General features: G+C 46.9%; 1 protein-coding gene across 5 annotated transcripts in view; it reads left to right on the top strand.

The window, feature by feature from the left end:
* The window catches only part of COL26A1 (collagen type XXVI alpha 1 chain), a 175,734-nt gene that overhangs the window by 15,748 nt on the left and 133,373 nt on the right, over nucleotides 1–26,613 (top strand). For 4 of the 5 annotated variants that reach the window (XM_030472591.1, XM_030472594.1, XM_030472595.1 and 1 more), the window contains exons 2-3: nucleotides 9,143–9,265; nucleotides 19,763–19,866. In XM_030472591.1, the coding sequence (XP_030328451.1) occupies nucleotides 9,143–9,265; nucleotides 19,763–19,866 (227 nt within the window). The remainder of the gene's footprint in view (nucleotides 1–9,142; nucleotides 9,266–19,762; nucleotides 19,867–26,613) is intronic. The other variant, XM_030472592.1, reaches the window with a different exon arrangement.

Consider the following 26,613-nt stretch of genomic DNA (forward strand, 5'->3'; position numbering starts at 1 on the left):
GTGTATTTCAGAGAAATAGCTGGTGTTCCAAATCCTTAGCTCTGTGCTTTCAGTCAAGGTCTTAAGGATAGTTATTTCCTTGACTCCATCCCTCCCATCAAGGTCAGGCTTTCCAGGAATGAACAAACCAGTACTAGGGATGTATTGGTGATGTGAAGGTAGGAGATCTGTCTGCAGCCAGGTTATCCAGCTGGGCAAAAATGGTTGGACTCAAGTTCTTCTTTCAAAAGGCTCTAATTCAAGGAGCTTTTACGTTACAAAAATGACATCCTGGGTTGTAATTGTGCATGATTTCCATGCTGCGTGGATATCGAATGCCAAATTCCATCACATCAGTCTAATTTAACAAAGACAGATTCCATGGATATTTCCGTATGTTTCCTCTTTCCTCCCAGTGTGAACACTGGAAACTACTGTCTTATTGACAGTGATAAGCTTGGGGGAGGGAGAGTAGCAAAACATTTCAGTGCCTAGAAGAATGCCTGTAAAAGCAAAGCACTTCAAAGGAGTGAACCCCCCTTTTATTTCTGAGCACTCAGTCATGGACTAACTTCTTTTCATTGTCATGATGAAGGTAATTATGGTTCAGGTCAACCATATTTATTGTTAGATTCAGTTGGAACATGCCACTAGCAGACTGAGTGGGTATAAAACGGGGGAAGTTCAGGTTAGATATACAGAAGAAGCTCTTCCCTGTGAGGGTGCTGAGGCGCTGGCACAGGGTGCCCAGAGAAGCTGTGGCTGCCCCATCCCTGGCAGTGTTCAAGGCTAGGTTGGACACAGGGGCTTGGAGCAACCTGCTCTAGTGGAAGGTGTCCCTGCCTGTGGCAGGGGGTTGGAGCTGGATGAGCTTAAGGTCCTTTCCAACCCAAACCATTCTATGACTTTATCTAGAGAGATATACTTTGTGCTTTCTCACCTCTTCCCTTGTGTGCATGTGTAAACAGGTACATGGACAGAGGTGCATGCACTGAACATGGTACTACCTGCCTGCTCAACCTTTTGTAAGTCCTCATCTGCCTCTGTCACATTCTGCATTCCTATTAGTGCTGGTGTACAGGGTGGATCTCCTGCACAAATGAATCAAGCATGTGTAATGGATGAGTGCTATCATCCTCAGAGCCCCTCCTTCATTACTTACAGCAGTTGGAAGGTGCCTTGTGAGTGAGGTGGGGGATTGGAAGAGAAGAAGAATAGTCTTATGGCTGAAGAAGCTGAATGTTGCTCTGGGGAGCTGGATTCCCTCTTTGTGTCTGAAAAAGAGCTGCACCTATAGCTCCGTACTATTTGGCTATTCTGCTTCTAGGCTTTTACTAATTCCGGTAGGGAGAAGTTATTCCCTTAACTCCTGTAACTTCAATGGCTGCAGAAGGATAAGGCAAAATTGTGTGCAGTTTCTTATGAATCGAAGCAAGTTTAGCCCTCGGGGTGATGATGCTTGGAAGGTCAAGCATACACACAACAAAGCAAAGAGAGCACAGTTACACGCGGTTGGCTGCAGAACTTGCTGAAGATTAAAGCTGTTGTGCAGGCTGAACTGCGTTTTCCTCCTAAAGTAAAGAGTCCTCTAGGATTAAACCCCCTCCAGCAGTCTCTGATAATCCACTCTGTGTGGGAAAACTTCAGGCTGTTACTGGCAACTGAGTATTTCAAGTGCACTAAGCACAGAACATATTATCCCCCGGGGAGGGGTTGTGCTATTGGGAGGTACCTACATAAATTGTCCCAATGTGCTCTGCTGGCCAGAGCCTATTTTAATGGCTGCTTTCTTCCAGATTCTTACTGGGGGTGGCGTGGTGGGGTGTGCGGAAGGACTGGGGTTCCTTCCAATCTGTCTGACCAACACAGTGGAGTGGGAGACCTGGAACTTGTCTTATTCCTGTTCGTGCCTCTGGCTCTATGCTGCTGCAAATGGCTGCTGCTGGCTGGCTTCAGAAACACCAGCAGGCTTCCAGTCTTATTCATTTCCCAAAATGAATGGGCTGTTACAAAGATTTTCCTCCTTTTTCACAGGAGTCAGGGTAACCTCTATCAGGGACTATGAAGTACTCAGTGGGAGTAAGGCATGCGTAAAACATTAATATTGACAACAAGATTACTGTGGCTTGTCACGTCTTCTGACTTGTGGACCTCTTAAGACTTTGTAATGGAATAGCAGGCTCTGCTTTGAACTGAACCTTGGCATCAGAAGCCTTGAGTACAGCCACCCCCTCGCCCCTGCCAGGTGGTCTTTCATGGATTCCTTAGTGATAGTCCATCAATCTGCAGACCTGAATCACTCCATCAACTCTGAACATTGGGATATCGAGACTGGTGCTCACAACTGAATTTTGTAGCTGGCTCTTTGTTGGACAACGAGCTGAGTGACAGGCTTGGATCCTAAAACCTGGTTTCCTGGGGAAAACACAAATACAATCAAGAGCAAGAGAAACTTAAGCCCAGCTTGGTTTTTGTCTGAGCTTTCCAGTATCACGTGATGGGATTGTTTGCTTTTTAGCCAGGACACAGCAGTAAAGTGTAATCTGGTCACAGCCAACTGAGTTAGCTGGTAAACTTGATCCTGCTGAGAGTCAGAGCACATCCAGGGACGTGTGTATTTGTGAATAAGAAGGAAATAATGTAGTTATGTAGAACTTGGTGGCTCAGGAAGAGGTACCCCAGGGAGCCTGGCAGCCTTTGAATCTGGACTTCTTGGCATGTAGAGGGCAACTTCTGCTCCTGGCCTCAGTGGAGTGTATAAATAACCAACCCCTCCTGGTGATGGGCTCTGGCACACAACGTGGGGGTTGCTGTTCTGGCAGAGCAAGTGGGATGTTGTACTATTTACACAGAGAAAAGGGCACAGTTCCCTTTCATGGAGTCAGAACAGCAACTTTTCCCAGTGAAAGTCAAGTCTGATTTTATTGAAATTCCTCCCTAGGATTGCAGGGAAATTGATAGCTCCAGTGAAAACTGTTAGGGAACTTGGGGAAATCTAGCTAGCTATCAAAACACTCCTACTGTTTTCTGTGCCCTAAATGTTGATCTCTCCTAAGTATAACACACAGTGTTATACTTTTTGTTATCCTTATGGAAACAAAAAGATAATTCGGTGCAGTTGTTGACACAGCACAAAGCTTTAGGGCAAATAGCAAGCATCAGGAATGCCAACCTTACTGAGAAACTCTGTATGTTTATTGGGGATGGGGGAGCTCAGTTCATGCTCACACACATGCAGCAGGTGCTGATGAAACAATCCAGCATGTAAAGTCCCTTGTCCTCCTCATCCAAAAAGATTTTGCCTGCTTCTCTCTTGGTCAGTTAAGTCTTGGTGATTTGAGCTTTTCTGTTGTACTGTGTGGCATGTGAAAGTACTAAATCCACACTAAATCTTTGTTTTATTTTGCTCTACAACCACATAAACAGCTTTGTTCAGAGTCTTAACTTCAGGATTGTTTCACTGAAGGCACAGTGTTTCATGCTGGTAGGAGCACGATGTACTGTAAGGCCATGGATGTCTAGCTGTGTCCTTCACTGCAGTGAACACATCCCCAGAAGGTCTCATGTGTGGTAGGTGTTGCCTGCTGTAGGTCTGTCCTTACCAGGGCACAGCAGCAAGTCAGGTTTGTGTGTGGAGCTGAACTGTCATCCCACTGAAAGAAGTGATTAAGCAGGAATGCAGCTGCTTTCGTTGCCAAGTTGCATGTTCCTGATTAAACAGGCTGCTTGCTGAGTCCTGATCAGTTCAGCCCAGTGGTTTCTGACATTGCACTAGCAATCACAAACCGAGCAGTGAAATGAAGCCTACTAACAACCAGTTGGCTTTGCTCTTGCAAACTGCCCAGAAGGACCTCCAGGGACCCCCAGCAGCTTGAGAAGCTTGGAGGACAGCCAGCAGTTTGGACTAGGAGATAAGCAAACATTGCTTTGGAGGATGGCTCTGTAAGCTGCTTGTGGTGTGAGTCTTTCTAAGCATTCACAGTGGGTGAATGGGTGGAGGGATCCCTTACATATCCCTTGAGTAGTGGGCTTAGGAAACAGTACTGTGCAAATCCCAGTGGTGAGAAGGGGGAAGAGGAAGCTTGCTGTCTGTCAGTGTCCTCCCATCTGTGAAATGATTGCTCTAAGCTAACTCAGTCGTGCTAGCTGGGAATTGAGCTTTGATATGTGAGGATACAGCTCTTCTGGAACAAGTATTTCAGCTTGAGTATTTGTTACCCTACACTTCTCCACCCTCTGCAGTCCCTTTTCTCTCTCGCTGTAGGATTACAGGCTGTACAGACAGCCAGAATCTCCAGGGCATAAACTGTGCATCCAAATAAGGGTCCTGGTGAGGGGTGCAGCAGGTTCAGAAAGCTGGTGGGGGGCACAATACGGGCTCCTCCCTGGCATCTACTTGCAGAAGCAAAATGCAGCTCAAGCTCCCTGTGTAAATTCAACTGCCCTTTGAGGTCCTCTCAGCCTGCTCTGTGCATGCCTTGGGAAGTTAGGTTTTCCTAACTTCAGGCTTCAGTGTCCAGGTGCCTGAAGCCAGGAATCTGTGCTCTTGCTGAGTCAGCAGAAAGCCAGCAGCTGACTGCCTCTCAGCATCTGCTGAGGGCTCCATTTAAGCTCAGAATACTAGTTTTCAGAGACTCTCCAAATGGAAGCAAACTATTGGATTCGTGGCTCTAGTTAGCCTGAAAGGTCCTCGGTAACACCCTGAACCTATTCCCGCTGGAACAATACGTCAGCTGTGATCAGGATGTGAGATCTTGGTCTGCAGCCCTGGACCAAAACTGTCTAAATCAGTAGCTAGCAGGCCATGGTCTGCAGATCCTCAGTTGTCCACGAAAGTCTTCCAAGAATTAAACAGGGTGAGAGAGGAAAAGAGTTTCTCTTTGGAAACGGCTGGGAAAAATGGACCATGGAGACTTGCTCCTCTAAGCAGAGCAGTGGAAGCTGAATGCCACCAGATGCTGCAGGGCATCGTGCTAAGTATGCTGGTGATGAGCATGCATGAGATGCGACAGACCCAGCCCTAAAGGAGCTGCTATTTTGATCATTTTGTTTGCGTGGTTGGGATATTCTTTTTGAATAAGCAGCAATACATTGTCTGCCATCCTGGATGCATGCCAGGAAAAGTCCGAAACCTTTCTTGCTAGCATCTGTATATAATATAAAGGGTCATTTACAATCTCTGTAAGCCATGATGGGGCCTTTCGTCACATTGTCTGAAGCCTGTTTGCATTCTGGAGACTGTTCTTGCTGACTTTTGGCTTGCAAAGAGAAATGTTGGGGTGGTTTTATCTGTCTCTTTTCTGTTATGGTCACTGTGCTATGATATCTGCAGTGAGTTCCAATCTGTATATCCTAATGCATCTTATGATCAGCTATGTTCCTGTCTTTCTGTCTCACCTGCTTCTATGTCACAGTAAAAACCAAACACCTAATAGATGCATTTGTAGGAAAACTGTGCTATTTATGGAAAGTCAAGGGTGTGATATTTTGCAAATGGGAATGTACCTCTCACTCCCGATGGGTATCTTTGTAACCAAACTCTTCCTTCTGTTGGTAAAGAGAAATCTGTGTTCATGCAGCATTATTTGAGTATCTTTGGGGTCTACATTGTGGTAGTTCTGCTTTAGAGAAGACTCTGGGAGTGCTGGGGTGGCAAATGTTGTGGTACTTTCTCACTGTCACTGCACTGCTGGTGCTCCTGCTCAGGAAGGTGGAAGGTTGTCCCTAGGTTTGAGTGCAGGATGTTACTCTGCCATGGGCTATGAGTCCTCTTCTGCCCGGCAAACCCAGGTGGTGGCTTCAGGCAAGGAAAGCAGTGAATGAAGAGCCTTGGGAAGCTTCTCACTTCCTGTAATGACTGCTTCCTTTTATAACAGATCACTGAGCAGGTCATCTGAAGTCATGAACCTGGAAAAGTGGTGGGTTTCTTCCCCCACCAACGTCCAGGCTTCTATCCTGTGCACTCTAGTGTGTGAGCAGCCTTTACCTTCAACCACTGCCTGAGGATCTGTCACTAGATTGCAGCAAGGTCTGTCCAGTATGTCTCACCTCCACAAAAAGCTTTTCCAAGGTAGAATTGACAACGTGACTGCCAAATTCCTTGGACTTGCAAGGGGATACCTGTACCTGAACAGCTCATTCCAAGGATCAGGTAGAGCAAAGGTGCAAGAGACCTACTCAGCAGTAGTTTTGGGCTCGTTTGGAAAGAAAATCAGCAGCACCCACTGACCGACAGCTCTGGTAAAACCAGCTTTGGAGGTAGCTTAAAACAACCACCCTTCCGTGCAGGCTTTGGCAGAGGCAGCCTGCACAGTGCCACCTCTTTAGCTCCAGATGCACAAACGTAGTGCTTGACTCCCAGGCTGGCTGAAAATAATCCTTGAAGGAGCAAGATGATATTAAATGTGGGTCTATGCAAGGGAAAGCTAAAGGGAGTAATGGTTAGTCTCCAATTTCTCCTCAGGAGCTGCAATTTGGAGCTGCTGTTCTACATTAACCAGAGCAGATAGGCTGCCAGATTCCCTCTGGCAATCGCAGGGTCTGCCTCCAAACCTGCCTTGCTCTTCTGCATCATGCTGGGGTGTGCAGTGGTGTTTGTCTTTGTTCACCTTCCCACCTCGTTTGCCTTCAGGAATATGAAGTTCTCCAGACTCTGCATCAGATGTGGAGGGTTTTGCTCAGAGTGCAGTTGAATTCTTTAGGTTTTATCTGGCAGAAGTGCTTTGTGTACACCCAAGAGGGTAGGACAGGTTGTTTTGGAAGCCCACCAAAACGAGCATTAGAGTGAAATAATCAGTGTAGGACAATCCAGCTCCACACCATGGAAACAGAACTTCATCCCAGGTGACTGATGAGACATGGGAGAAGGCCAGAGGGACACAGTTAAAGCATAGTGTGTGTAAATAAATATTTATTTATTTGGATTTTGTTGACAAGCCAGATAAATGGTCTTAACATGAGGGGAGGCACTCAGGTCCTTGATAATTCAGCTGGTTTAAAATGTGTAGTAACTGTAATCTGAATTTGTTGTTATTTGTGTCCCTTTATGCTCTGTTACCTGTTGCTAGTGTTGCTCTTGTGGTGCGACCGATGCTTCTTGTTGCATGCTTCTGCCATTATCCTGTCAGGTTCTGTACATGTGCAGTTTGTTTTACTTGACATGAAATGCTTTTGCCTTGCGGCTTCTGCAGAAGCGTTGTGCTAAAAACAGGCTCAAGGTGGATCATACAGAGCTGTGGCTTCCCCAACCCTGCTTGACTTGCCCCTTCCGCTGGCTGCTTTTCCCTCCATGCTTAACTGGGTGCTCCCATGGCATGAGGAGATGTTATCCAGCACCTCCTATCTCAACAAACCCCACAACTAAGGCTTGGAGAGACGAAATGGCCAATTATACCATGTGAGCATGTGAAATGAAAAAGAAGACTTTGAACTATCACGTTTCTGGTCTTTAACTCCTGTCTGTCTTTGGGTTTTGCTCCCTAAACTTTGAGCAGAAGTCCTGTTGAGCCTGTTAAAGGATCTGCTTCATTAAGCTTATATTTTTCTCCCCAGTTTTGTTCTTTAGTTCTATGATGTAGATGTTAGTAGAGACATTTGGGTACTGTGGTGTCTGATCCCTATAGGTACAGCACAGATCCTCAGTAGATCTGAGGGCAGTGGTTCTCCAGGACCTCCCCACCAGCCTGAGGTCATCTGAGATGTGACTGTAGTCCATGCTCCTGCTGAGGAATTGCAAGTGGGTTTACAGTGAGCAGGAGCAGTGTCTGCAGGGAAAGCTGGGTGGCTCTGCCTTGGTGCTGCTGTTGGGGTGGATGGCAGTGGCTGGAAAGCCACCCTGTCTCTGGGTGCCCCACTTCTCTGGCTGCAGCTGAGGCTCGGTGAGCTGCTTGCTGGCCCCAGCTTGCCCATTGTGGTCTGCAGCGCTCGGCTCAGCCGCTGGCATTGGTACCTCCTATTCATGGGAATGAGAGTTATCCAGGGAGCAGGGAGCCTCCTGTGGAGAGAGATGGAGGGGGATCCAAAAAGGAAACAACATGCAACAAATGCTGTAAATGACAAATACTGGAAAAATGAAACTGCCATGGGGAAGGTGGGTTAGGGAAGGAGGAGGGACCTGCAGGTGCCTGTTCCCACTGTGCAAGCAGTTGGATTTTTGATATGCAGGGCTGGGGACTGCTGTGATACTTGGAGAAGAAGGGATCAGCTGTACTGGGGGCTGTTGCTTTGAGAGTGATGAGGCGCCAGGACTCCTGCATGTGCAGGGAATGCTTACACAAGCACTCTGTGTGTTAGAGCACAAGCTGGTGTGTCTCCATTTCTCACTCGTGCCCCCGGTTCTGGTCCACAATCAGTAAGTAAGTGGCTCTGTAGCCTGTTATCTGTGCTAAGGTACAAGCAGCAAAAACATGAACCAGCATTTGGCAAATCTGAGTGATGCTTGCAAGGGGAAAATGAAAGTATCCTTTTTTTTTTCTCCCTCCACTCAAGCATATTTTTCAGAGAAGATGGAAAAGGGTCCATATTCCCAGGGCTGATGCTGCAGTTCTGCCTTCTCATGCACCTTACAATGAGGAGTAATGTCACTCTTGTTTTCCTATGAGACACCATAAGACACCAGTTCCTCCCTTCTCTGTGTTTTCTCTTGCCCATTTTTCGTCTGTAACCTCTCCAGGACAGCACTATGACTTGTTAGAGCTGTGCTGACAATAAGCTCCACCACACCAAAAAGCAGTTTTCCAACTCAGACGTTGTTCTTAGGGGAATGATACCATAACGAGCAGAAGGAAATTAAGACCAGTACAATGGGAACTGACTATCAGGAGATTTGGAACACTTCTCCCCCCTTCCCCCCCGCCCCTTTCTAAAGTCCTATTGTTTATGATAACAGAACTAAATTATGCACTATAAAACTGTGGCCTCTGAGGACCAAGCAAGAGGCGTTACTGGATCTCTTGTGGTTCAGGTTGGCAGAAGCAGGGAATCTTTCTGCAGCTATTGGGAGGACAGGGCGGGGTGAGAACTGAAGACTGCAAGTTAGGCTGGCTATGGCTGCCAGAAGCAGCAACCTCACTCCCAGGTACTTGCTCTGTGCTTGCTGCAGTGTGACACACGTTGGTTCAGCTTGCTGTCTTCCCAGGGCTAACGGTGTCCTTTCTCTCTGCAGGCATTGGTGTCACTATACGGTTACACGGACAGTTTCCTGCCAAGTGCAGAACGGGTCAGAAACGGTGATCCAGCGAGTTTATCAGAGCTGCCGGTGGCCGGGACCTTGTGCCAACTTAGTCAGGTAAAAATCTTCATGTCTCACCTTGCCCGCATTTTCTTCCACTTCTCATCAGATTGGTTGGCTTTGAAGTACTGGGTAGAGGGTTGAGATCAGTGGGTCAGATGGGAAATCCTGCTTCATGGTGCTGTAACCAAAGAATGCCACTTGTGTTAGCTGCGGAGCAACTACACGTGAAGGTAAGTGGAGTATTAGAGCCAAGCTGTGTGAAACAGTTTAGCTTAGGTTGTAGTGCCAGTTTGTACTTCTCCACACAGGAGGGTGCTGCTAGTCAGGTGTGAAGCTAAAGAAATGTAAGGTCCAACAGAGTGCAGTGTGACCGAACAGGGTTAGCAGGGATGCTGGACCAGTGGCACTATGTGGCTTTTTGGTGTCGAGTCCTCCTGCTCATGTCTTTAAGGGTAATATTGATCACATAAGATTGAAAGCTTTGATCAGATTCCGTGCAGCTGATGATGGACAAAGGTAGAGTGCCCCGTACCTTTCAGAGTGGAATTTCCTTACAGCACCTCGTACTCCCACATCTCAATATCCTTTAAAGGCATACATGAGCACAATGTCTCCTCTCCCCACATGAGAAACAAAGCTTAAGAGACACTGACTTGTCAAAAACTTGCCCTGAGCCTGCTTTGCCTTTCTGTCGTTTACAGTCTTGGAACCTACCTGCATTCACCCTGAGTGAAATAGCTATCCCCAGCTGCCATCTTTCAGTATGCAAGATGTCCCTGTGTTGTCGAGCTTTGCTTTTTCTGAAAGACATTCTTGGAGCAGAATAGTGTTACCCACCCATCTGGGAATTGGTGCAAAAAAGCCATTGTGCTCTAAATTTACACCTAGCTTCTCCAACAATTTCCCATGTAGACAAGCCCATAATTTAACTCACAAAGCTTAGTCATTTTATTGTTATTGTTACCCATTCACCCCCAGGGCACTGCTTGAGGTCCTCATGTAGTTGATAACCTAGCCAGAATGTGGTTGAACTTCCCACTGAAATACCCAGAGATCCACCTTCCAGATCTGTTCTTGTGACTCTTCATCTGGAATTCACATTTTCCATGTGGCAGTTACCACAGTTGGTTCTCCAGTTTCCACTTGGCCAGTGGTCAGTCGGAGGTTTTTTCGCTTGTAATATATCTGCTTTGGTGTCTCTTTGGACTTGTTTTATGCAAGGCTGTGGTTGAAACACTTAATATTTTACACTGCCATGGCCAAACTTCTGTGAAGCTTTTTAATTTCCCAGACTTTTTATGCACATAATTGTCATTAGAAACTTGTGAGCCTTCACCTTGTCTCCTAAACTTGCCAAAAATCTTGCTTATTTTTCCCTGTTAACATAACTGTAGTTTCATAAGTACCAAACAATTGATCATGTTACTAGTAAAAATCCTTTTTATGGGCTCCTGCAGTTACTCATATACATTGATTCTTACATTGTTAACCCAGAGACTTTAGGAGTGGTGTGTGCTGTTGTGACATTGTTATTCATGGAACATTTTCAGTTTCAAACGGAGTTTGGTTCATTTGCCTGACGAGTCCAATTGTTTGGAGACAATGCAGAGTGGCAGCAGACTTTTCTATGTGAAAACATGGAAAGAATCTGGGGTTATTGATATATAAGATCTTGGCTGGTGAAAACTCAGTGCACAGGAGCTGTGTTTTGGGAGACAGTTCACCTGGAGGTACATAACAGATGTGTAGATGTGGTGCTTAGGGACATGGTTTAGTGGTGGATTTGGCAGTGCCAGCTTAACAGTGGGACTTGATGATCTTCAAGGTCATATTCTAGGATTCCAAGAAACCTCTCAGAAGGGCTGGAAGGATGCTAATGCTCTGTTCCCTTTGCAAGTGGGAGGAAACGCGGGCAAAGCGAATGGCACCCTTCCAAAGAAATGACCATACTATCTGTCCTCTAATCACGCACCGTATGACATTCTTGCATGAAGTAGAGAAAGACCCTGGACCTCTCTTTCCCAAGGACCTCTAGAAAGCTGCTGGCAAATGCTAGAGCCAACCCAGTTGTCAACAATGATAAAGCAGGAGTGACATGTGCTGGTTCCTGATGATTTCCTGTACTGCCACCCTTCAGAAGGGAATATGTAGCAATGAAGTCAAAGCCACTGAGATCCTGAGAGCTGAGTGGGTTGTGGAAGTTGTCCCCATGCCAGGCATCTTTTGTAAGTGGCTGCTTGTTTTCAGCAGTGCACCCAACCTCTGTTAACAGAATGAAAAACAGCCACTGGAAAGGATGGATCCTGTGACATGGAATTGCTGTGGGCAATGTCTGGTAACCCTGAATCATGTTGTATGGTTGAGGTCTTATTTGCTGGGCCTGTTTGGTAGCCTGTCAATGTTACACTGCCAGCACCTAGGGGTGTGTGACTAACTGGCTTTCTCTTGCCTCGGAGTCAAGCAGAGGTTGATGTGTTTTTTCTCCTCTTTCACTAAAATGAATATTGTCTCTTTAGGAGATGCCAACCTCTTCTCCTAATTCAGGTGAATCCTATCTCCTGTTTTCAAGTGAAAATTCCCAAGGATAGCAATGAGAGAGACAGTCCCCAAAGTCACAGGGCAGTTGAGTCCCTCTTTTATTCAGCACTTCACTTGTTAGTGCAGTTCCTTGCAAGTTATACTTTGCTTTCCTTATTTGTCTGCTAAGAAAGTGGCTGTGAAGGGGCTTGTAAGCTTACAGCAGCCACCATGCTGCACAGCTTCCTTTGGCAGGCCTCTGAAAACCCCTGCAGACAATGAACAGAGCAGAAAACTCAGGAGCCCTACTCCCCCCACTTCCTCTACCTAGTGGTTTCAGAGGGATCTTTACCTACTTTTCCAAAACAAAAACCAACCCAAACCCTATCTTAGCATGTCTGAAAGCTTTGGGTGATGTGGCTCTTTGCCTGCGTGCTGTCCTGGTCATGGGATTTGTGTCTTGGGTGGACAAGGCACAAAGTAAGGGTATCTTCAGTAGATAGCTTCAACAGGGAACAGCAGTGCTAGTGTCAAATGTGCTGGTGTCCTGTGCCAACACTTTGCAAAACACCAGAGGGGGCTTACAGTGGCTTCATGGAAGGGGAAGCAGAGAATCCCTGCTCTAGGTCACCAGTTCTCAAGTGTGTTCCTGTAATATGAAAGAGCTTCTGTGTTTTCTCTGTGGTTCTTAAGGATTGCTTGCCTGACTCTATCTGCTCTACATGACAGGTCTAGCAGCAATGCTTCATTCCCATCAAACAGTGTTTCTGTTTCCTCTTTACCTTCTCCATACTAGCACCTCTGCCTTCAGGCTTTCTGGAAGTTTAGCTTCTGGTCACATCGACTTACTCCAGGTTTAGTAGTGGCTAGAAATGTTCATGCTCTCTATATGCCTGTGGTTGTTCAGGTAATATAGATATATCTGCTTTCCTTTGCCAAAAAGACAAACTTAAACAACATCTGGCTGCCTTCTTTTCTCTAGTGAGATTGCTGGTGCCTGAGCTTGAAGGAGGGCACAGCCAGATTCAGATGGTGTTATGCATGACTGTAAGCAATGCAGAATATCAGCCAGCCATTGGCATTGTTTTGGCTTTAGAGTATTCCTCCCAGCTGCAACTTGAAACAAACTGTTTTCATCTCCTTGTTTGCAGGGAGTCAGCGGTATCTGAGGGAGCTCTCACTCTGCCAGCACCCGTTATCGGGCTGCTCACTGGCTAAAGGGACGCCAGCCAAAACCCAAGGCATCTCTCAACTCGTGGTGACAGCTGAGAGGGGCTCTCTGCTAGAGACTCAGCTTACAGCAGACATCGGTGTGGCCAGACAAGGATTTAATCTATTTCCTGTCTCCCATTCATTCGTGTTAGGTTTCTTATTGCGCAAACTGCAGCTCAGGGTCAAGTCTTTGACAGAGGAGTGTCCACAAGATCCCCAGCCCAGCAGCTTTGGTGATGTTCTTGCTGTCTGTTCACTTGCTCTTGGGAAGCTGGCAGCTGTACTCCTGCAGGAGTGTCGTCATCTTGGCTGGGATGGGATGAGCTGCTCTGTTCTTGCCCTCCACCCCAGACTCTTTATTTAGCTTGGGTGCCGAGTTGTTTTGGAGCAGTCTTGGCTGGAGACTTTTCCCTCAGCAGATCTATTCTTGAACTCTCTATTTGTGTAGTGAAGGCTTCAGCTTCTGCACGCCATAGGATATGTCTTTGCTTTGTCACGCTATGAAGTGAACAGGCAACTTTCCAGCAGCCTGGCTGAAAACTCCTGCTGTACTCAGAAAATCACATGCCATTTATCTGTCTGAAGGAAGGGATAAAGTCTCTAGCTTGGTGTTTCAATAGCAACCTAATCTCTCTGGGGCTCTGCTGCCTGGATGCACCCAGCTCCCAATAAGCCCAGGCATCTGAATGGTAACCCTCCTCCTGAGCAGTCCCTTTGCTGCAGCAGCTAAGGCACAATGCTGGCATGCTGAGGACACTGTGCTCCTGGAGGCTCACTGAGCAGGGTTGGTCTCTTAGGCCGGGCAAGGATGAGAGACCTGCTGCAGCTTTTCTGACTTCTGTGCCTTCAGTCAAGTGATGCCACCTCACCTCAAAGATGAGAACAGCACTTCTTTTGTCTTAGTGTGTTTTATGACTTTGAGAATAGGACAACTTCTTGCTATAGCCCAGTTGGCCAAAATCAGCCTAATTTTGATTATAGTATTTGTGTATGAGTGTTGAGGTCAGTAAAACAGTGTCTTGAGAGGTAAGTGACTGTGATGAACAGCCTGGCAGATCATGCACTGTTGCAGCCTTCAGAAGACAAACATTTTCTGCTTCAAGCTGTTGCTGTGAAAATCCCTCTCATTTCTGGAAGCATGCTGCTTGAGAGTCATATTTCGTCTCCTCTCTTACTTGTCTGAGCCTAGAAAACTTAATGTTCCCAGCAAAGTTGTGTGAGGTTTTTATCCTGCTATCTCTTGCTGTACTTGGTGGTCACATATTTGTCTCACTCTCTAGACTTCAGGCATCCTGTCTCTGCAGCACTTTCTGGCTTCAGAGAATCTGAAGATTCCCCTGGAAACCCATAGCTGGCTTGTACAGAGATGGGCTTACCTGGTCTTGGTACTTCAGCAAGAGCCGTTGAAACCCCAAACATGAAGTTACTCATCTGTTAGCTTCAAACACCACTGAAAGGTGGGAGAGATGAGAGCAGTCTTGCAGCACAGCAAGTCTGGGCTGTAATGCCCTTTCCAGCTGCTAGTTATTGCAGGTTTTCTCCCTGTCAGTATTCCTGCTGGTTCAGGTTATCACAAATGCTGTGTGCTTTTGATGACATTTTTAATTGATCTTGCATGGATTAATCTTGCTGTTTGGTGGTTTTGAACATCGGATTTTCTTTGTTGTTTTCATTTAATGCATTTCTGCTCCCAGGGGGATTTTACAAGCTAGTTTATGGAAGAACAAAGAAGGAATTCTGCAGGCTCATCCATTTTGGTCTTTTCTGCTTTTGAAGACTTTATTGCTACAGGGTCAATAGGAGAAGTTGGGGATCTGTCACCCACGAGATTGGCCTGTAGCTGATGTTTCTCCTCAGTTTCAGAAGTAGTAACACCACAGGGAAATCCTCTGTTTCTTTCTAGTCAATTGAATAATAAATTCCAGAGCTTATTCCAGTGCATTAGGAATTAGGATTGCTATCTGAAGTCCTGTTACACACCATCTCCTATGTGTTTAATTCTGTTATTTCTCTCTAAGATGTAGAGTCATATATGCTTGGAAAAAGATGCCTGCTGCCCTGTGCACACATGGATGTGAGTGTAGGATGAACTGTGCTCCTGTGAGCAGGATGCATGGAGGCTCTGGGTGTGTAAGGGGTCAGAGCTGTAGCACAAAGGCACGATCTCAGGTTTGGCAGCAGTGGGGGTGGCTGTGTGCTGCTGGCTGGGCACACGTGGAGGGCCATCTGCTTTGCAGGTTGTGCTCAGGTGTCCTCAGGCTGCTAGTAAAGGCCTTCTGATCTTGTCATGCCATACATGCTGTCTGCGCGCACTTCCTCCTCGCCGCTATGGCAGTGCAGCGCTGCTCTGGGGTAGCACTGAGATCTCATTGGTAAGGAAGACAGGAGCTGATGGTTACTCTGGGGGCACAGAAACATCTGTCTGTGTGTCCTTGGACTTTTTTCTTAGGACTGAGAGGCTGTGAAGTATTGCTCCGTACAGCTTGAGAAGGGGGGGTGTGTAAGTTTGTGTCTTCTGGGTTTTAGACTCTAACTTGTGCAAACCAGACATGCTCAGAGTTAAACAGACGCTTCTTCCTCCCCTTTGGCAAAGGCAGGAGATGTACAATAGCCTCCAACATGCCTGCAGCTGCAGGTTTTGTTTTTTGTCCAATGTCTGCAGGAGCATATTTGAAACTCCTGGTTACGTTCTTCCCTGGGGAACTTCTGCCTTTGTGCTAGGGAAGCTGGAAGAGTTGGGGCTGCAGGAAAGAAAAGAGCACAGGTCTCATTCACAAGTGATGGTCTCTGCCATGCTTGTGAGTGCAAACATGATGGCCAAGGTACTCCTTGTCCCTGTGTCAGCTGTGACACTGGTATGAGGTGAAGTTACCTTGTCTATTCCATAGAGAAGCTGCATGGTGTAACTGGTGTCTGGTAGGCTTTGAGAGGATAGTTGTGATGGTCTGTCGAGTGGGGATGGTGGTGTTCAGAGCCACGTTCTTGATAGCTCTCTTTTAATGCAGAAATAGCACTTGTTAGAATGAAGATGGATTGTCCCTGTTCGAAAGGCAATACACCAGTTAGATGTACAGGGTTGGGCCCACTGCACTCATGTATGAATTTGTTGCCATAAGAGTAGTAGGTAAGAGCAAGCTTGGATTCCTTGGTTTCCAGATTCTTTGCCAGTCAAAAGGCAAGTTCATTCCTCTTGTTATCCTGAAACCCACCAGTAAGTGAGGTTGAAACTTTCAACCTGAAACTGGAATAAAAATGCATAGAAGCCTCTGAAGGTTGCTGAGGTCTCCTCAGGCCCAAACTGCAGTGGCTGAATGAATGAAGCACACTAACAAAACCATCTCTTGTGATGTGGAAATGAGTCTCACACCTTCCCTCTCACGTCATCTTTCTAAGTGTCAAAGGGCAGGGAAATCCATAACGGGGGAAGGTATTTCCTGTGTGTGACAGGCTGTCCTGCCTGGGTCATGGCAGAGATCACGCCTCTCTCTTTGACCTGATTTGAGAGGCTCAGATCCAAGAATGTGACACTTTCCTTGTGCCACGTCTGGCTGTTGTGTTCAGTGACACTTCCTTGAGAGCAAGGGGAATGTAGCCTTGTGTGCTGAGGTGTGAGACTTGTTGGCTGCCATGTCCTGACTTCTCCAGTATTTCTAGCTTCATATCCCCAAAACAGTTAATCAGTCATCTCGTGCTCCCTCCCCACATTACCCCTTCCTGGGCAGTCACACAGAGACACAAGCAAGAGACTCTGTTTCCCAAATGATGACTGCAGGCAGGTGAGCTCCTGTAGCCTTGTCTGACACCATCAGGCAGTGTCCAGGGGCAGCCAGGGTTGGCTCTGGTGCAGTGACAGCAGTGGTGCTGGTTGAGTTTGCTGGGTTCTTCCCACAGTGTTGCCCCACTCCCTGGGACCTTGCTGGGAGCCTCAGCACACGTGTTGGTAAATGAGGCCGATCTCCTGTGGTAGAGTGACAGGTCCTGGTAGTTTGCTGCTTTGAAGTGCTTGGAAGGGGCCTGTGTATGCCAAACATATCCTTTGGCTGCCTGGGAAGCCAAAAAGGTGCAGGTTGTGGCTCATCCTGACCTCCTCTCTTACTGTGGTTTTGCTGTTTGTTTGTGGCTTGGGTGGCATCCAGGGGAGAAGCTTCCCTATTCCACCTCCAAACCTTTATTCTGCCTGTTGTGTTTTCCACACATTCTAATTCCAAGGCTTCTGATCTTTAACATGTATGTTCTCCTCTCCTTTTCCCATGTTTTTTTCCCTCTCCTTCAATTGCAACACTTCAGCTATCAGGCAGTGGTGATGCCTTGTTAAAGGAGTTTTCTTTGCTCCCCTGCTGGAATAGCAGTTGGAAAGCTGCATGTTGTGATGATAGTGTAACAACAGACCTTGGTGCATGTCACATTAGCGAGGGAAAACGGTGCTATGAAGAACAGAGCAACATCAGAGCAGATCTGAGCCAGCAAGCTGGGACCACTTCACATGCCTGAGTGCACGATGCTGAACAGAGCTGCAAATGTCAGGACTCTTCCAGGAAATTCGGGGTGGGTGGTAGGCTGTGACAGCTGAGCTCCACGTTGTCATGCCCTGAGAAGTCCTCGCTCGTTTGAGGATTAAACTATAGCTACTTCCCCGACACAGAACTGCTGCCAAGATTCCAGTCTGGCTCAAGCCACTCTCCACACTTCATAATGAAGTTTGAGAGAGTTTTAACATCTTGGTGTTGGCAGAAACATGGTTTTAAGATCACGGTGTGGTTGGAGACTAGCTGGCTCCGGACACTGGTAACGGGGCTGGAGACTTTCATCTCGAGGTCAGATCCAGCTGTGGTATTAGTGACAAAGTCATGAACTTCTGACTGATGGTTCGGGGCTTATGTGTGGAAAGATGTCTTGAGTCCAATGCCAGGACTGGGAGTTGGGAGACTTGGGTTTGGTTCCTGAGCTTTGCCAAAGCTTTTCTGAGAGACCCTGAGTAAGACACCTAAAGTCTTCATGCCTTGGGTCTCTCTGAAAAAGCACTGAAGGTCTGCCTACATCAAGATGGTGCCAAGTCCTCAAGCTCACTCATGACTGCAAACTCCTGAATACCACTGCAAAGCACTAGGTGGGACGCGCTGGCTCTGTCCAGCCCGTATTGACAAGTGCCTGGATCACAGTTGTCAGTGTTAGCAGTTGCTGGTGTGCTTTTTGGCTGCTCAGCGGGCGAGGACGTGATGTTCTCAGGAGACAGCATTGCTCTCCCATCACTGGGCGATGCCGTTCCAAGGGCAGGCAGCCCTATGCTTTGGAGGAAGCACGTGCAGCCCTCTTGTCTCTTGGCTATAGGAGAGGTTGGCTTCTGTGTTTTGGCAGCTGGCATAAGAAACAATCAGCAACAGCTTACTGAGAAATTAACTTCCCAAAGACTGAGCTGCTGCCTTCTTTCCAAGACACACATGGGCAGCCTCTCCTGGCTGCTGCTCTTGGTTACTGCTCTTAAGAGTATCTATACCCATGTCACTGCAGTGCTCTCCTGGATGTACACCTGTGCCTGCTACCCCTTGGAGGAGCTTTGGATGAGATTCCTGCAGTTTCTAGCTCCATTTTGGCCTTGTGCATCCGAGCCCGGGGCAGTGCTGCAGGCAGAGCCCAGGGCTGTGCTCTTGTCTCCTGCTGGGTCTCACACTGCAGGAGGAGGCTCTTCCCCTGAGGAGACCCCAGTGCTGGGGCTTGTGTCTGCCTGGCCTTGAGAAAAAAGCATAAAGCTGCAGCCTGCAACACTGTAATCCCAAAGCTTCAGCCTCTCCCTGTCTGTGCCAAATTCCTTTGGCTGTTAAATAAGGGGAGGAATTTTGAGGGGAGCTTGTAGAGTATGACTTCTGTGTTTGCTTTAAGCTTCATGAATAGCAGCAGTGACTTGTTTGGCTGTGTACTGGGGAAGCTCTGATGTGCCAGCTTTGAAGGGCTGCTGGTTGAAAAGCAAAGCTGGCATGTGTGCAACTGTCTGGTTTGCCTTGACTTCAGAATCACTGGTGCCTTCCACAGCTCTGCCTGTGCCTGCAGGTAGCCCTCTAGCTCCCAGTGGGGCATGGCAGGACTTGTGCCCATCGCTGGTCATCTTTTCCAGGTGATTCCTTGTAAGAAGGGAGTCTGTCATCTTTGTAGCCACCCTATAAATACTGGAACATGGTGATAAGGTCTCCCCTGAGCCTTCTTTCCTCTAGGCTGAACAAACCCAGTTCTCTCAGCCTTACCTCACATGGCTGCCCAGTCCTTGGATCATCTTTGTGGCTTTCTCTGGCCTGTCCACATCTTTTTTTGTATAGCAGGTGTTGTGTTGTGATGATGTTTGTCATGCTGCTGTGTTAAAACACTCTGGATCTGAGTGGTGGGGGTGAGAAAAGGGAAGACACTCAAGAGATTTATATTTTTGTGAGTAATGGTTTGGAACCTCTGTTAGTGCTGAGTGAGGAAAGGCTAATGAGACAGCCTTCGTTCGAGGTCAGACACATCCACATGGAGGCAGAGCGAGGGAAACCAGTCAGCATCTCCACTACTTGAATGAATTGGTAGCAGTGAGACCTACACAAAGCATAACTTGCAGGAGAGGTGTGGGGAAGGGCCGGAAGAGTCTGAGGGCTTAAGGAGGAACATCGGGGTTATTGGGTCAGATCCGTACTGTAGTAAACCCTTGCTGTGTGGTTTTGTGTGTCTCCTTTTTCCGCAGCTGGGGGTGGCTGGGTGCTCTGGGGATATATCCAGGCAGGAAGAAGTGCTGTGAATTAGTAACAACACCCTTGAGTAGGTAAGTGCATCCTACTGACTTCTTGTTTGTGTTAGTTACAGGACTCTCATCAGGCCCACGTATAAAATGTCCTACCGAACCGTGACCACGCTGGAGTGGAGGTGCTGCCCTGGCTTCACGGGGAGCAACTGCGAAGAGGGTGAGTTACCCAGCAATGCAGCTGGCCTTACAGAGCAGTAAGGGGTGGATGGATGGACTGGCTGGGTTGAGTTGGGTTTTGTTCCTTAATTTGCTCTATGCCTTTCAAGCACACGAACAAATCGTCTTGTCTCTTTGTTCCTCATTGTTACACACACAAGCTCTGAAGGGTGGGCTTGGAAAACAGGCTATAGTGAATGCCTGCAAGAAGCCTGGCCGAGGGTGGGGAAAGAAATGAAGAAATAGGTGCTCAGGATGACCTGTTTCTAGGCATGCTCGTGCTTGGTGCCTCCATTGCCCAGTACTTCAGCAAATACAAGAGTACTAATCTCTCTGTGTCAGTGTGTTATCTTCTCCACATCCCACTGTCATCACCATCAGTTGCTGTAGCTGATGAAGGCTGGTCCTGGCGTGGCTGCTTATAAGAGTTATGCCTGTAAGGTCTAGACACAAACTGTATGTGTTCCCAGAGAGCTTTCAATTAAATTAGGCACTTTTGGTTCCCCTTCCCACCTGCCCCCAGACTTACTGGTGCAACATTCAGGTTGCACAGCGCATGTGAAACACAGTTCTGGGTTTGGCATCTGAGTCTTTCACACAGGAAAGCTCAGGGCTCTTTCCAGAACTGGAAGAAAGCGAAGTCTTTTCCCTTTCTCATCATGGTGGACAAAAAGGGCATGTTTTGCATTTTCCTCCCTAATGTTTTCTGCTTTAGCTATTACTTCTGGGGCTTTGAAACAAATCCTGCTTCTCCATCGAGTGTTGGGTTTAGGCTCTAAAGCATCTGCTGAATCTGTCATGAGTGGTCATGGCTCATGACTGGGAGAGAAACTAAGCCTTGACTTTTCTGTTCATTTGCATCACAGAATCACAGCCTGGTTTGGGTTGGAAGGGACCTTAAAGCTCCTCCTGCTCCAACCCCCTGCCACGGGCAGGGACACCTTCCACTAGAGCAGGTTGCTCCAAGCCCCTGTGTCCAACCTGGCCTTGAACACTGCCAGGGATGGGGCAGCCACAGCTTCTCTGGGCACCCTGTGCCAGCGCCTCAGCACCCTCACAGGGAAGAGCTTCTGCCTCAGAGCTCATCTCAATCTCCCCTCTGGCAGGTTAAAGCCATTCCCCTCGTCCTGTCCCTACAGGCTCTTGTCAAAAGTCAGGTCAGCACAGCCTGCCTTTACTGGCTGGTGAAGGCTCATTGTGAGTGTCCAACATCTCTAAGACTCTGCTGTTTATAGCTGCTCCTAGCAGTTTCTTTGAGCTGTGATATCTTGGTGCTAATCACACAAAGCAGGCAAATCTCTAACTAGGAAGCTGTCTCCTTACAGTCACAGGGAATGATGGTTGCAGACAGCAGCTCGCTTCAGGCTGCTGAGGAAACAATAGTTTCCCAGAAGCTCAAGGAAAGCTTTAAGAAGTGGCAAAGCACTAAACTGCAGTCTGCAGGAGACAGCTTTGCATTTTAGAATGCTGCTAGAAAAAGTGAGCCTGGGGAAGAGGAGCTGCTGTGAGCACCTTGGTTTCTTACCTGTCACTGCAGGGGATGCTAAGGAACTGTGCAGGACTGTTTCTTCCCAAGTAGCTGCAGCTCAGCCTGGCTGAGGATCTGACCGGGGACCCGAGGAGCTGGTGTGTGCAGCCAGTTCATGCCTGTAGGTTTGGACAGGTGAGAGTAATTACAGCTTAGTGGTGCTGCTGGTGTAAAGGAGAGAATCCAGCTCCCTCCTGCAGTGCCAGATCTGTCTCTGCAGACTTCAGGGCAAATAAAAAGCCAACATAAGCTTGTTTGAGAAAGTCAGCAGCGATCTCACAGGAGCGGCTCTGTGCAACGAGGTGACAATTTTATGCAGTCAGTTTTCAAGGTGGAACTGTGCTTTTGGGCTTGGATACAGTGTGTGGAGTGTGAGCAGAAAGCCAGTAGCCAGCCCTCACTTTCATGTGTGAGATTCCTCTTACCTTTTTTTTCCTTCCTAAAACATCTGGTGCTACCGACAGCCCTGTGTTCTTGAAAGGAGGAGGGGAAAAAAAGACTCCTTCTAGTACAGCAGGATTGTGCCCCTTAATTTCTAAGAGCACTGTTGACACCAGTGCTATACCCAGCACCTCAGACTATCCAGAGGCATCAATTTTAAACTTGGAGTATTTACTTGCTCCTTTTGTTACTTCTTAATGTTCGTGTCATTTGGAATTGTGAGTAAAAAGGGCTGAAAAGAGTTTTTTAGGGCTTTTTGGCAATCTGTTATAAAGCCTTTGTACTCTTTCTTTTTTTGCACTCTCTCCTACTGCAAATGTGGTTCCTCTGAGAGGGGGGGCTGCTTATATCTGCGTGGGTCCTTCCTGGAAACAGCAGACAAAAGAAAACACAACTAAACTGAAAGAAAACCAAACCAGTGCAGTTCTGAAGCCCCAGCGAATGAACAGGGTAGAACCTCAAAATGCTTTCATCTTTTCTTGGTGTTAGTTAGCTTTCTCCTCACTGTTTCATTTCCCCCTGTGTGCAGCTGGTGCTTTTGAAGCTGATGTGAGGTGGGTATGACTGAAGGCAGATTGGACCTGAGCTATTTTTAACTTGCCTTTTCGCTGTACTGCAAATGCTGTAATTCTCTGATGGTCACTATTTATTGTTCTCCGTCTGTCAGCAGAATGGCAACTACAGTGGCTCTGGGCTTTCACTTCAGTAAGTCTCCTCTTTCCAGAGACTGAAAGCTAAAGTTTCCATTCCTTGGGAGCCCTGGAATAACAAGCCTGCGTTTCCTTGAGCAGGACAGACTAAGCCAGGAGATAGAATGGATTGTTCAAGCGCACAGAACAGTTTTGCGTGGCTGCAGGGTCCCTTCAGACTGATGAGGGGTTTGTTTTGCATCTTGAGGCTTCAGAGATCCTATTTGTTGACTCCTTCTTTAATCCCCAGTGAGCGGGGTTGATACTTGCTCCTCTTCTGTGGTGTTCTGGAACAGTGTCTTTTGGGAGCCAAAGGGGTTATTTTTGCTAGCTGTCCTTATATGAGGCCTTCTCTGCCCTTTCTAGATTTATTTCTATTAGCATTTCGTGAGAGAAGATTAAGATGGTGGGAGAGTGAACCAGGGAAACCAAGTCAAAGAGCTTAAAGTCATTCAAAGGCTGCAGTGCAGCTATTTACAACACACAGGCTTCCAAAGGCAGGTCAGCTTTTCTTTTGCAAAGGAAACTGTCCACCCTGGCTGTGTAGCCCCAAAGTATGACATACTCCTGGTGAGACTGGCTTGCTGTAACACACCTTCAGTGAGAAGCCTCCCCTTCCACAGTGACGCACTGAGCTCTGGTAGAGCCAGCTTTGAATGCAATTCCATTATCCCGGAGTGTCTTGACCTTTAGCTAATAAGTTTAGCTTGAGAAAGTAACCACTTAACTGTCACCAGCTGGCAGGCACCTACGTTAATGCTGAAGGCTGCACATTGTTTAGATTTAAATTATCTTGGGAATTTAACTCTTGCATTGTAGCTGATAAAGAGCAACATCATCTGGAGGAAGCCCAGCTGGAGAAGTGGGTGGAGAGTTTGCTACTCAGTGGGCTGTTAATTCACTGAGATGGGGATGGCTGCTTCCAATCTGTTTCTTTAAGTTGGCACTGCCTGGGGCTCTCCCCTCTTCCCTTCAGTGCTTTCCCCTCACCCAAAGGTATGTCAGCATTTGAAAGGGCTCCAGTTCCTTTATTGGTTTTGTGGAAGTGTGACCAGCTGGTTGAGCAGATAGGTAAAACTCACCAGTTGTACCAGGGCTTCCCAAAGGGTTTCTTGCAACTTTCTTGGATGGAGAAAGAGACTTGATGCAAACAAGTCTGGTGAATTTAACTGTCAGGAGATGCTAATTTTTATTTTCCACTTTCAGGGGGTTTTGTTTTGTTTAAAGTGGAGCCCAAGCCTAGGACAGGAAATGAATCCACCGAGCCACCCAGTCTGCTGACTGCTGATATAAAGAACATATGGATGAGGGCAGTGCAGAGGTGAAGTGGTTTAGCTATTGCAATCATGCATCAAGCTGATTGATTTGAATCCAAGATGATGCTGACATTTCAACTCAGCCTTTTTTCTATATGGCTGAAAGTTCAAAGGCAAATGCAGTCTCTTGGGAGAGGAAAAGTGTCCCTTGCAAGTTCAGGGGCTCAGCACTGCCCTAGAGCTCTCCAGCTAGGCAAGGTCTTATTTCACTTTACAAATCTAACATAGACTTCTTTCTTGTTTGTTTGTACTGCTTGAATTTGGGACAGTAGCCAGGATCCTATTTACCCCAGAAGCAGATTGATGGCAGACAGCTTAGCTGTTTGGGCAAGAAGCAGCTCCAAGAGTAACCTCGGCACCTCTAAAGTGATGCCATGGTGATTCCAAGCTTAATGGTTTATTTTGAGAACTTCCTTTTTTTTTCTCCCCTCCTCACTTCAGTTCTTGGAATCTTTCCATCTACTTTTAATAACTATTTTTTTGCATCTTGTCATCTTGATAGTTTTCAAACCTCTTGGAGTCCCATGTGTTTACAGTTTTCAAAGTAGCATAAGAAAATGAAGACTTTATTCTCGGTATGATAGAGTGCAAAAACTCTCTCCTGTTTTACTACTGCTTCACAAAGTTTCTTGCTCTCAGGAGGAGAGATGCAGAACTGAGCTGCCAGGAAGATCTTAAACTAGCAAATGCAATTGTGATACAAAATCTGATAAAGCCATGAGAGTGAACATCAAAACTAGAGACCTGAACGTCTGAAAGCCCATCAGAGTGCTTTAGAGGGTATTCAAAGTGGTGTTGATGGGACCTTGCTTCCTTGCTTCTTCAGGTCTTGGTTTGCTCCCCTGTGAACTGTTAAACTGATAGAACTGCCAATCTGTGTGGAAAATATGATGTGGAGATTATGCAGTAACATTTCCCATAGTATCACAGTAGTTCTCTTCAGGAGTTGAGCTCGTGTGAAGTGTTTTTCCTTTTGTCAAGTACTTCAGCTCCTCCTTCTTTCTCCCTCTTCCTTGTAGCCACTGCTTGGAAGCAGGGGAGTTAAGTTGGTGTATCACGTACAGCAAGTTCAGAGCTCTTTACTGCCACTGAGCATTTCTCATCTTGCCCTTAGAAACTGAGAACATGTAAGAGAAGGCAGTGGGAATCAAAAGAGGCATTGCAGTATCTGTTCCTGTTGCTCCTAAATCCCAGTACAGTGATGTTTTCCCACTTCAGAGTCCCAACTCCTGTTGTAGTCAAAGCAAGAGCTTCCATTTGAGCAGTGATGTTCTCCTGGAGGTAGTTGTCTCAGTGCTCTCTGGTTAGCAGGGCAGTTCTACACTGCAGATGCAGGTACCCTCCTGGCAGGCTGAGGTACCCTCCTCTCAAGTTTGGATCTAGCACAGATCCTTACATGTGTGTAGTTCTCTACTAGAGATTGGCTCAGCAATTCCTTCAGTGAAATGTGGCTCTGCTGTCATTTGAGATCTTTGAAACAGAAGTCCAACATTTGGTTCCACAAAGGATCTAAAAATATCTTCTCATTCTGAAGTTTAATGTTTCTTAGATATGGCGAGTGAATTACGTGAATACATGTTACAGACTATTAAATGCAAATCTGAATTTCCTAGTAACTCTGTAGTTACTGAAGCGATTAGTAGGTAGTAAAATGTGGTAACTAACTCAGTAACCTTACCTTCAAAAATATCCCATGTAAGAGCATCAAAACATGTTGATCACCCGTGATGGAATTGCTGATGGGTGCAAGTGGCTTTCTCGGGAACGATGTTTGTGCACCTATAGTAACAGGTATTGGATAGTATCTACCCTGATATTTTCTTCCATAGTGTATTCCTCCTGCTCCTCCATATGTTCTACCTCCTCCTGCTTTTGTTTCTGGTGGCCTCTTCAATGTAAGGCTGAAGGTCCACCAGAAGTTTCCCAAACTCTATGGTGTGTCACCTAATTCCTGTGCGCTCCCATCAGCACCCTGACCATTCAGCAACCTCTGGCTTCAGGCATAACACATGTGTCACCCTTGATCACAATATCTGAGGAGTTCCTGGAGTGTGTGGTCACTGTTGGAAGCATGTGCAGCCTGCTGAGAGCGCTTTCTGGCATCGGTGCTGTGTGACTACTTGAACAGTTCCTAAATGTTCATCTTCCCTTTCGATATGAGGTCCAAAACAAAAATCCCTGTCAGATTTCCAAAGACTTTGACACTGCATTCCAGCATCTGAGTAGTTTCATTTCTTGGACATTTCTAATCTGAACAGGGAGAATTTTATTCAGCACCTAATGTCAAAATATGAGGAGTGTTAAATATCTGCAGATGTTATCTCAACACAATTAGAAAAGCTGTGTGCTGCACTGTTACATTATCCCCAGTTTTTTAGCTCCCATCAAATGACTGTGCTATGTAGAGAATCTTTTTCATTTTGATGAGCTATTTGTTTGCTTTCCCAAATACCTTGGGTGCTCTCTGTTTCTCTTAGCTATGTATTTCTTAATTCACAAGTGACAGACCCACCTATTTATAGTTTGTCTTTCCTGTTCATCTGCTTTGTCTCTAGTCGGGAGTGAACATAACCTTGCTCTGAGCAGGGCTAACACAGGACTGGTCTGCAGGGTCTGTGCGTGTCTGCTCTGCCTGGATCATTCTCACCATGCTGGCAGGATTCTGCCCATTGCTGTCAGAAGAGAAGCGTGTGGGGCTTCTTTAGTGACTTCTGTCCCTCCATGGGTGCTCGTGTAACTAACTCATGGGCATGTTTTCTGGGAAGTGGTGGAGT

Source organism: Strigops habroptila (assembly GCF_004027225.2).
Source record: "Strigops habroptila isolate Jane chromosome 13 unlocalized genomic scaffold, bStrHab1.2.pri S16, whole genome shotgun sequence".
Taxonomy (NCBI): Eukaryota; Metazoa; Chordata; class Aves; order Psittaciformes; family Psittacidae; genus Strigops; species Strigops habroptila.